Raw genomic sequence first — 11,450 nt, 5'->3', positions numbered from 1 at the left:
TTAATATACATATAACTAACAAACATGGAACAATAGGAGCACTAAACTACGAGGGAGTAGCAAGTAGAATAATGGGGGATGAGAAACCAATATGAGTTGTGGTATAGTGGATGAGATTATTTCATTCTTAATTAGAGGTTGAGGGTTTAACCAAGGATATAGAAAAAATTGTTGAGAGCGCTGTCATCTTTATGAGCCCATAAGACATGATCCGTATTAGTCGAGACTCTAATACGGACATCATTCACCGGATGAAAAATAAAAAAAAGATGAGAAAGGGCCTAATATTTATTCAAGAAGTGATCGGGTCCCACATCACAGCCTCCCTAGTGGATCCCATCTCTCCTGCACTTTTTGACAGCTCACACTATATTTAATTATTATATCAGCAACTCCACAATTCTCACAGAAATACAAACTTCCAACACCAGAAAGAGAGAGAGAAACAGAAAGAGAGAGAGACAGTGGAGGACTAGAAAGGTCTACAAACTTTTTCATGTATTAGGGTTTATTGGAGGTGCAAAATAAAGGGATTTAGTTTCTTGTGTGCTGTGTAAATTCTTTTCCTGCCACCTCTACAGTTATTTTAGGTAAAAGGTAGTTGCTTTCTTGATTTCCTTTCATTTTCTTCTTTTTTTTGCTTAATTGCTTTGCTTTACCTTTGAAATGAAATGGGGTTGCTTTGTTTCTCTTCTTTTATCTCTTTCTTGATTGCTCCCTCAGAACATTAACTGTTCATCTGACAATTTTGCTTATCTTTACACTTGGATTATCGTTTTATTCCATTGTTTAGGATGATTTGTCAGGTTATCTATACTATTTTTCCAGGACTGTTTCTTATTTCTTTCTTTATACTATATACTGCTTCAACTGTTTTTAGATGAGCTGAGGTCTATCGAAAACAACTTGTCTACCTTAGACTTTAAGGTAGCGGTAAGGTCTGCATAGCTCTATCCTTCCCGGACCTTACTACGTGTCTAAATCTTTGCCTAAGCTATTCTCTAACTGATTTGATTCTGTTTTTCTTTTTTCTGTTGAATACCCCTCTTCCTTTTTTTAGCTTGCTGAAAATGTTCTACTGTTTGAAGAAGTTTTTAAATGAATCTAGAAGTTTTTGATTAATGCTTTCTTTTGTCCAGTTTCCAAACTATTTTGTAATGATGGAATTAGGATTATCTCAAAAAGAAAAAAAAGTAAAAATGATTTTGGTTGTAGATAATGATGCTTAAAATAGACCAATGTGGCTCTATGAAAAATTGTCAGATTTTTTTTTTCCGGATTCTTGATTCCCTATTTGTTTGGAGCACCTTTTTCCATTTCTGATTGGCATCTTTTATTCCATGCCTTTTTTTTTCAGTGCCACTGTGTGTACTAATCCAAAATAGATTTTGTTTTTTCTAAGATCTAAGGTTAGGTCTTGAAGTACTTGAGAAATTTTTCTTTTTTCTTTTTAGATAGATCAGGCATATCGAGATATGAAGAATAGACTTGTATTCTGTTTCAGTTTGCTTCTCTTTTTTGGTGTCACCTTTAATGATGCAGATTCCTTTTCCTTGTAACAGTTATTAGCACAAATTCGATTCTGTTTCGGGGAGAGCAATTTATATTGCTTAGAAGTTTTTAACTTTATCATAAAAGTTATAAGCTTCTAACAGAGACCTGAAGATTTGTACACTGTTTTTCATCTTAGAAATAACTAGGAGAAAAAGGTGATGGGTTACACATGTGAATTTTGCGGGGAGCAACGATCAATTGTCTATTGCCGGTCTGATGCAGCTTGCTTGTGTTTGTCCTGTGATCGAAATGTCCATTCTGCAAATGCCTTGTCACAGCGTCATTCCAGGACACTTGTATGTGAAAGATGTAATTCCCAACCAGCTATTTTCAGATGTGTGGAGGAGAGGGTCTCTCTATGCCAGAATTGTGATTGGATGGCTCATGCTAGTTCTAGTACAGGCTCAACACATAGGAGACAAGCACTTAGTTGTTATACAGGTTGTCCTTCCGCGGCAGAGCTCTCTACTATCTGGTCATTTCTTCTAGAGGACCCTTCAGTTGGTGATTCGACTTGTGAGCAGGGGATGGGTTCAATGAGCATCACTGATTGCCGACCTGGAGATAGCAAACATTCTCAAGTGAAGGACAAATCTCAAGACATGTCTTCTGCACTTGATGAAGTAAATGATTTGCATAATTTAGTCAAGTCTGCCCCTTTGGTGGGATCATCAATGCCTAATCTTGATAACGACCTACCCAATGTGGAACCGCCTGTTGGATCCACAAATTTAACTTGGTCTAAGGTAATCTAAGTTCTCAGACATGCATTTTGTTCACAAGTGAAGAAATTAGATGCATCGTGGAACATCCATTTCCAATTTTTGTTCACTGAAGTGTATTACTATCCTGTCCTTTGATGTATAGCACTGACTACCAATGAGTAAGTCAGTGTTCTTCGTACTCTTTTGCTGTTGGTGTTGAAGCTAAGGTCTTGCTCCTTGTTGTTCCTCAGGATGTACCAGCAGACTCAATTTTGCTTTTGCCAGTGCCATAAATCCCTTTTTGTCTTACTAAATAGGAAATTAGCGGAGTTCTAAGAGGTTTATATACCAAATCGTATAAATAAAATTTACTCCCTCTATCTCAATTTATGTGATGCACTTTCCTTTTTATGTACACTCAACCCTCCTTAGACCCCTCTTGTGGGGCTTCACTGGGTATTGTTGTTGTTGATTTTGTCGTTGTTGTACTTTCCTTTTTACCTTGTTCTAAGAAGAATCATTCCTTTATATATTGTGGTAAGAGTTTGACTTTAAACTTTCATTTTATCCTTAATGCGATGATTTGTTGCCACACAAATATCTGTAGCTTGTTTTAGACTATAAGTTTCAAAAGTATGTTTTTCTTTCTTAAATTCCGTTCCTAGTCAAACAACATCACGTAAAATGGGACGGAGGGTGTAGTATTTGATATTTTCATCTGTCTTGAGACGATCATTCCACATTTTAACTTAGCATTAAAATGCTCTTGCGTGTTGCGTCCCTATAAATTGGTGAAGGATGATTTTGTTCTTCCACGAATTAACTAGATTTCTTAACCCTCTATTGCTTGTCGATTTCCTAACTAATGAAAGGTTATAATTTCGAACAATTTGCACCTCAAATTAGTTCTTTCCTTCCTTCGATGACATGTTTTTCTCTGTATTGTTTGTTATTTGTCATCTAGGACTATTACCGCTGATGATAGCTTCTTTTATTTGAATATTTGTACTTAATGATTGCTTCTAGGAATGGATTCTTAACACTTTTTTCGTCCCCTCGCTACATCATTTTTCCAGATCAAGCAACTTTAGCAGATATTGCTTATTTTTCCACTTTCCACGAATGGGGTGAGGTGGGGTTGGAGGTGGGGGGTTGTCTGATAGAGGTTGGATTCTTCTCAAGACCATAAAGATGCCTTTTGTCCGGTCTGGTTCAAGTATGGATTATTTCTCTTTTATTCACTTGTTGAGAGTTTCCTTTACGTCATATTTGTATATACATTCAGGTGAGCAATTCTGGAACAAAAGGCTCAAATTTATTTGACGATGATCCTTTTCATGATGATTTCAATATGGATGAAGTGGACCTGAGTATTGAAAATTATGAAGAGCTATTTGGTGTTTCTCTTGATAATCGTGATCATCTGTTTAAGAATGAAGACATCGATGACTTATTTGGGACAAAGGACATGTCAGTTGCTGAGTCCAGCTTCCAGGGTGTCAATGCTGTCGAGGTGGTTCATACTTTATAGAATTACTGAATTTTGCATATATTATATACTTTCTGTGTATTCGTCAACCCTAAAATGTTTTTGCAGACTATTAGTTTTTTGATGAGTGAGGAATGCTATCATTATTACTCTTAGGTTCTCCCAATACAAATAAAATTGTATGTTCTTGATGTTCTCTTTATGTTTAGTTATGAACTGGATAGTGCATCTACCATTTTACTTGTTGAAGCATAATTTTATTTTAATTTTTTTAATAAGGCAAAGATGCTCATCAAATGAATGTAATGTTCTATGGTATTTCTTGATGCCTGCCCAGTGCCCTTGGTAGTTGGTACGCATTTCTGAATTACTTCTTCTAAATTGCTCAGTCTCCTTTAATTGCTTTACTATAGATTTTCAGCTGAGTCTTGATTTAGTTTGCTTGACTAATTTTGTGCATAATGTGAGCAAATTTAATATGGTATAACTTGGCATTTTCATTACTGTGTTCATTTTATGGAGAAGCATCAAAATTTTATCAGCTTCAAGAAATAGGTTGGTGAGAGAATTCCTGTCCTTTTTAATGCTGCAATGTTCTTACAGCAGGGTCTAGTTACCTTGAAATAGAAGAGATACATTTGATGTTTATGAATGCTTCGTAGAGATTTCAGAGTACGTTTCTGATTCGGCATTCCAATTTCAGTGAAGTTATAAATTAGAAGAACTCCATAAATTTTGATTGAGTCATGCTACAAATTACAAAGAAGACAAGAGACCGGGCAAGTAAAATTTTTAATTGTTGATTTTAACAACTCTAAAGGAGTACAGCAAAACAGGCAATGCCGTATTTACATAAATGATATTTTGTGGTTTTGCGGGCTTAGTCATACTGAATCTTAGTTGGCAAAGTACACAAAACACACACAAATAAAGGTTAGAATTAGATAGATCCTTTTGAGTTTTTTTCTTACTCAACAGCTGTCACTTGTTAGTTAATGTGGTATCATAAAACGAATCATCCTACTTGACCCATGTGTTTGTCTTAGATCACTAGTACTATTACAAATGATGGAGGGATCTATTCAATTCCATAGCCATTGATGAATTTATCTATGCACGTTGAGAGGTTATTGCATCAGAAAACCTTGTAGGTGTGACAATGGTATAACAGATGAACAACGTTGTCATAAAACGATATACTGTGTCACATCAGGATGGTTTCTGTAAGCATTAATACTGCAGATCTAGACTGCTACCAATTAATAGATCATCTGGTTAAAATGCTCGCAAGTAGACTGTTCTGTATAAGCAATGATGTTACCTCCTACTGTTTGACGTTTGATAGTTCAGTAGCTGATTTTATTTTTTGGTTTAATGTATTATCTAGTGTAACCATGTATTATGACAATTGACAGGGCTTTTTTACATAATACCAATCTGTTGGACCTTTAATTATTGTAGGTTAGCAGTACTGCAGGTCGACATAGAGACAATTTGATTCCTGCGCTTTGATCTTGTAAATTTTGCATCATATTTCTACTTTTCGTACTAAAACTAAAGATATCAAATACAGGGTACAAATCCAACAACAACATACTCAGTGCAATCCCACAAGTGGAGTCTTGGGAAGGTAGGATGTGCGCAGACCTTACCCCTACCTTTGTGGGGTAGAGAGGCTGTTTCTGGGAGACCCTCGGCTCAAAAGAAAAGAAGAATTCAAAGCATGACTATAAGAAAATAAGACACCGAAATCCAGGATTGAAGCAAATGGAGCAACAAATAGTAATAATTACACTGAAGAACAAAGAAACTATGTGATTCCTAAATAATATAACTAGTGCGGAGAAACGAAGAGGAGGCTAAGCCTCTGCATCTCCCACAAAGATGGATACAGGGTACAAATCCATCTTTTGAAATTCTTGTCAACAAAAGTCATTAGCTCGTTTTAAACAATTAATCTTCTAAATATTGAAATTGGTCTTGGCTGGTACACTTTATATGCAAAGACACACTCCTATGCTGTTTGTACGAACTCCTATTCTGCAGTCCACCTCCTTTCAAAGATGGTATTTTTTGTCTTGGATAAGAGTGGATAGAATACATTTGCAAAAATATTTTAAGATCATCATACAATGTGTGGGAGTGGCGGTTAGACGAGCTTTGTTGTATGGGGCGGAGTGTTGGCCAATCAAGAATTCCCATGTTCAGAAGATGCAAGTGGCGGAAATGAGGATGTTGAGCTAGATTTGTGGGCATACGATAGAATTAGGAGTGAGGATATTAGAGACAACGTGGAAGTGGCCTCTGTAGTGGACGAGATGAGTGAGGGAGGGAAAGGTGAGATGGTTTGAGCATGTGAAGAGGACATGTGCAGATGGCCTAGTGAGGAGGTGTAAGAGGTTGGACATATTGGGGACGAGTAGAGACAAGAGGTAGGTCAAAGAAGTACTGGGGAGAGGTGATTAGATAGGATATGATGCATCTTCAGCTTACCAAGGACATGGCCTTAGATTGGAGGTGCGTAGAGGTCGCGGATAAGGAGAGAAGGTTAGTTAGTAGTCTGTGTGTTGTCTTAGTATTAACCTATTCATGTAGTCTTTAGTTTGATGGTAGTCTAGAGCACTGTATCTGTCGTAGTATTAGCCTATTCATGTAGTCGTTGGCTTCGGTGTCTGTTATCATTTGTCTTTTACTATGCTTAGGTGATCGCACTTTGTTGTTGATGTTACGGTTCCTTGCATGCATGCTCCACGCTGCTCTCCTATTAGTTCTTATGTCTTTCTTCTCTGGCATTTTTCCTTTCCGTTACTACTTTGATTTGCTTCCCATGAGTCAAGGGTCTTTTGGATACAACCTCTCTATCTCCAAGCGATAGAGGTAAGGTCTACGTACACTCTACCATCTCCAAACCCCACTTTGTGGGGGGTATATTTTTGTTGTTTTATCATACAACTTGTGAAGTGTGAAGTATCTTTCTTTGTTTACATCCTTGTTCATACAAATGTCTATGTATATTATGTGTGTGTTGCTTGTATATATAAAAATTTATACTGGCTGGGTAGGGTGTGTTGGGGTTGGAAGCAAATAAGCAGTAGTAAATTCACTACTTTCCAAAGGATTCATATGTACAGGAAAATCTTAAATCAGTCAACTTTGGGTCTTCGATATGTGTCAAATCAATTATCTCAAATCTGATGTCTAATAAGATTGTCTGCATGTGATGATTATAATAGTTCCACTTTCATGAATTGGAGGTTGGAGTGAGCCTGTATATGATTCCTAGTTTTTTCTTTGTTTTCTAAAAGTTTCTATGTCTGCCAAAGTTTTTATCAATAAATTATGGCAAAAGAAGCTTGTCTATATCTGCTCATGTCTTGGTATTTACGTGGTGTATGAAAATGTTAACTTCTAGGTTCACATTGATATTTACATGGAGTATCAAATAGTTTGACCTCTTGGTTCACATTGGGTTATCCATCATGAACATAATCAATTAGTCAGGGGTTTCTTAAAAGTTAAAAGGATCAACTTCCACAGCAGAGATATCCATATATGTTTTTTTTGTTTGAAATAGTTCCTAGCTTTATGTTCAGACCGGCTGATATATCAATTGTTAGGGCTTTCTTACAGTTAAATCAACTTCTTGACAGATAATATTCACTTATGCATTTTTCATCTAGACTCCGTTAAGTGGCTTTGCTATGGTGCTAATGTTGTCTGGATTGCCGTGCTATCGAAAGTTTTGTGTGTGATTCTAATTAATTGTGACAAGTGCCTTTGAAATAGCTATTCCATTCCTTTGCTGCTGGATGAATCTTTTTTGTTTGTCGATAGTATAACCTTCTTTGTTCGACTCGTAAGATCTAATAAAAGATACCAAAAAATGAATATTTGGGATCCATATACTTCATAATAACGAAGGGGAGCCTTGGAGTAACTGGTAAAGTTGCTATCATGTGACCAGGAGGTCACGGGTTCATGCCTTGGAAATGGCCTCTGAGAGAAATGCAAGGTAAGGCTGCGTTGTGGTGGGGTCCTTCCTCGGACACCACGCATAGCGGTAGCTTTAGTGCACCGGGCTGCCCTTTCATATACTTCAGAATAGCAAATTTTTCTTCTGTAACTCTGCATGATCTTTCTTCTTGTGAGTTTTATATCTGTGATTGTTTTCTTTTCTGATTATACTTCGTCTTTTATGGTGCAAGTGTACGTTATCATAGATTATAGGAAAGCACCTGCATAAGAATGGTAACATAAAAGTAGTCTCTATAGGATATAATGGTGAAAGTCTATGTAATTGTTTCAAAATATGGATGAACATAAATCTATCTCCTTTGTTTACCAGGGGTCAGCAGTAGGAAGGGTAAATGCAGTACAGCCTGCTTGTAGCAATGCAGCATCAGCAGAATCCATGATGAGCTGCAAGACAGAACCGCCTACCCTATGCTTTGCAAGGAAACAGTCCAGCTTCTCATTTTCAAACCTCACTGGAGAGAGCAGCGCTGGAGATTATCAAGACTCTGGAGCCTCCTCAATGGTTCGCATAGGAGAGCCACCATGGTGTCCACCATGTCCTGTAAGTTCAATGCCATCAACTAGGAGTGATGCTGTATTGCGCTACATAGCAAAGAAGAAGACACGCCAGTAAGTTTTCTTTTTTAAGTACATCAAAAGGCTAGTCAGTGATTGTGCACTCCCTGGTTTGATACACAGGGTATGTTCAGCTGGAGGAATTTCCATGAAAAATATTTTCCAAGAAAATGTTTTCTAGAAAACAAGTGGTTTCTTATTTTCTTATTTTTGGTATGCAAGTAAAGCATATTATCCTAAAAGCATTTGTATATATCTAAACAAGCTATTGGATGCGTGGGGTACGGTGATGGGTGTTGTGGTGGGGTGGGGGGAGGCAGAGGGTTGTAGGGGTGGGGAGGGGTTGGGGTGTGTGGGGTGGAGCGGAGTGGATGGTTGTGAGAGTGGGAGTAGACAATGCCATTTGTTTTTCGTACTTCATTAAAGAAGTCATTTCCTTATTTTCAAAGAGCTTGTTTTCCTAAAGGATATAATTTTTCTTTTTAAAAGAAAAGAAAGGGCAGCCCAGTGCACTAAAGCTCCCGCTATACGCAGGGTCCGGGGAAGGGTCTCACCACAAGGATGTATTGTACGTAGCCTTACCTTGCATGTCTGCCAGAGGCTATTTCAAGGCTTGAACCCGTGACTTCCTGGTCACATGACAACAACTTTTCCTAAAGAATATATTTTTCAAAATTTTTAATCAACCTAAAATGAGAAAATTGGAAAACAAATGTTTTCCTCCATACTGCACACACCCACAGTCTCAATAAACTTTTCCCACCGTCATGTGCTGCATTTTAAATTGATTGAGACTTCTTGGCGACGTAGGTTATGTAGACCATTGGTTTAATAGGATTTCTTTAGTTGTATAGGCTTTTTACTAGTTCTTTTTTCACCATTTTTTTTAAACTTTCCTTTTTATAGATTTGACAAGCGAGTGAGATATGTTTCCCGCAAGGCAAGAGCAGATGTGAGAAGGCGTGTTAAGGGACGGTTTGTCAAGGCTGGTGATGCTTATGACTATGATCCACTGAGCCAGAGCAGAAGCTATTGATTGTGTAACATTTCATATAAGGAGAAAAACCGTCCAGTTTAAATAGGGGCGGGACAATTGGTTGAGGTTTCAAGCAAATGGATGAAAAGATGCTGTATTTATTGTTGCAGTGACAAAGAGTAGGTTGTTTCTCAGTGGATTACAATGTTTCCAATCAGGCAAAACTGTATCTAGAAAGCAGAGTTCGCTGCTCCTCCTCCTAAAGTCCAACTTCATCATCTAAAAGAGGCCAAAGATGGATGTGCACTCCTTTTGTCAATCAAATTAAGAGTGCAGCAGAGAAAGAGCTTGGTCATTTGTAGACAACACGATGGGCGTTCTCTCCAGAAACCAATCAAGATTTGCTTTCTCATTTGTATTTATGTTGCATGTCGACAACAATGGGTTTTGTCTAGCTTGCTTCTGTTCTTACAACTTTAACTAGGTGGATTCAACACAATTTACGTCTCCACAAATTCACCTGCCCTTGAGACCCCTTGGCCGTTGTGTAATACTGTCAATCTGCCATGTTTGTATATTATAGCCAGAGATAACATGAGCAACACATTCTGAGTCCCTAGAGATTCATCTGTCCTTTAGGTTTGAGGACTGAGATTCCTTGTCTATGATGTAATAATTTCATGTATATTATGGCCAGTGTGTAAAAGATAACAGGTACCCAAGATGACATATATACCATGCTTTGGAATTTTTTCATTCGTTCTATAAAATGTATTATCGTATGTGGGAATATTATGGAAAAGCATTATTCTGATCAATATGTCATCATCACTAGGGCCAGACATATTTTGGTTTAAATCGAAAAAATAAAAAAATCAAATCGAAATTTAATTTTGGTTTGTTTTTTTGGTTTTTCGGATTAGTTTCGATTTCAAATTTTAGAAATTTGGTTAAACGGTTTGGTTTTTGGATTTACAAAAAAAAAAAATTCGGATAAACCGAAAAATTGAAATTATATAAATAATATATATATATATATATATATATATATATATATATATAAAATTTTTAATATATATGTAAATATACTAAAAATATAATATAATCTGATATAACATATAAATATATAAATTATAATCATTTAGTAACCCTAAATCCTAATATACTGCTTTGCTTTAGACCCTAACATTAACGTGAAGGCTGTAGCAGTGCTCAATCATCCTTAGTTCGTCAGTTCATTTGAAATCTCAATATTGCCAACGACAGTCGTTTGGTTAGTTCATTTGCTTAGTTCGTCACTGTCGTCGGCAGTGGCAGTCACTGCCGAGTGTGGCCATTGCCGTCACATCAATGGCGATGACTCAGCGAAGTCGATATTTATGTTTATTTCATATGTGTTGAATTAATTATATTTGAGAATGAAAAATAGGTTTGAAAAAAAGATTATTTTTCTAGAAAAATCACCAATTTTAAATGTTCACTACTTTAATCTTTAAAATCGAAATAAAAATTCGAAATAATCGAACCGAATTTGTAAAAGCCGAATCAAACCAAAATAATTTTGGTTTGGTTTTGGTTTTCATTTTCGTCAATCCAAAAATTAAAAAATCAAACTGATATGCAACAATCAAACCGAACAAATCGAATGTCCACCTCTAATCATCACAGCTGAATATCTACAACCTTCTTATTCTCTCTGAAGTATCATGATGGAGCCATTTGGTTTGATTGTTTTTTTTTTAAAAGTTACTAAATTAATTACTTCCTTTTTTTTATAGTAGTTTATTTTCTTTTTTCACACGCATGATTAGAATAAGATAATTTTACTAATTCATCTCTAATTTTTTTTTGAAAACTATAAATTAGTAGTGAATATTTTCAAAAAGAATGAAGTGAAAGGCCGAAGTCATTCCTAGAAGCTACAACATTTTGAGACTCAAAACAGTCTTGAATTTATGTTTATGGGCCTCAAAGCTCAAATTGTATTTTAACATAGATTTGGAGTCAATTTTGAACTTTATTAGTTCAAAAAATAGATTTGAGACATGTACAAATATGTGTAAACAATATAAATCTCTTGGACAATGAAAATAATTACACGAAATCTCTTGTTGTTTTCTTTCTTTCTTTTTTTGCA

At 36.2% G+C, this 11,450-nt stretch overlaps 1 protein-coding gene across 4 annotated transcripts; it reads left to right on the top strand.

Annotated features, from left to right (window-relative positions):
• Positions 1-395: 395 nt before the first annotated feature.
• Positions 396-10,069, top strand: LOC107878066 (zinc finger protein CONSTANS-LIKE 9). 4 transcript variants are annotated; one of them, XM_016724942.2, is made up of 5 exons: positions 396-590; positions 1,691-2,300; positions 3,544-3,771; positions 8,093-8,391; positions 9,244-10,069. In XM_016724942.2, the coding sequence occupies exons 2-5, from the start codon at positions 1,713-1,715 to the stop codon at positions 9,371-9,373; spliced, it is 1,245 nt and encodes a 414-aa protein (XP_016580428.2). In that variant the 5' UTR covers positions 396-590; positions 1,691-1,712; the 3' UTR covers positions 9,374-10,069. The 4 variants fall into 4 exon arrangements, with proteins under 4 accessions (XP_016580428.2, XP_016580425.2, XP_016580427.2 ...); XM_016724939.2 differs by having other exon boundaries at positions 1,563-2,300; XM_016724941.2 differs by having other exon boundaries at positions 396-597.
• Positions 10,070-11,450: the final 1,381 nt, after the last annotated feature.

The sequence above is a fragment of the Capsicum annuum genome, chromosome 7 (assembly GCF_002878395.1).
Source record: "Capsicum annuum cultivar UCD-10X-F1 chromosome 7, UCD10Xv1.1, whole genome shotgun sequence".
Taxonomy (NCBI): Eukaryota; Viridiplantae; Streptophyta; class Magnoliopsida; order Solanales; family Solanaceae; genus Capsicum; species Capsicum annuum.
The sequence above is the reverse complement of the archived record's forward strand: the minus strand, read 5'-3'. Positions and strand labels throughout refer to the sequence as shown.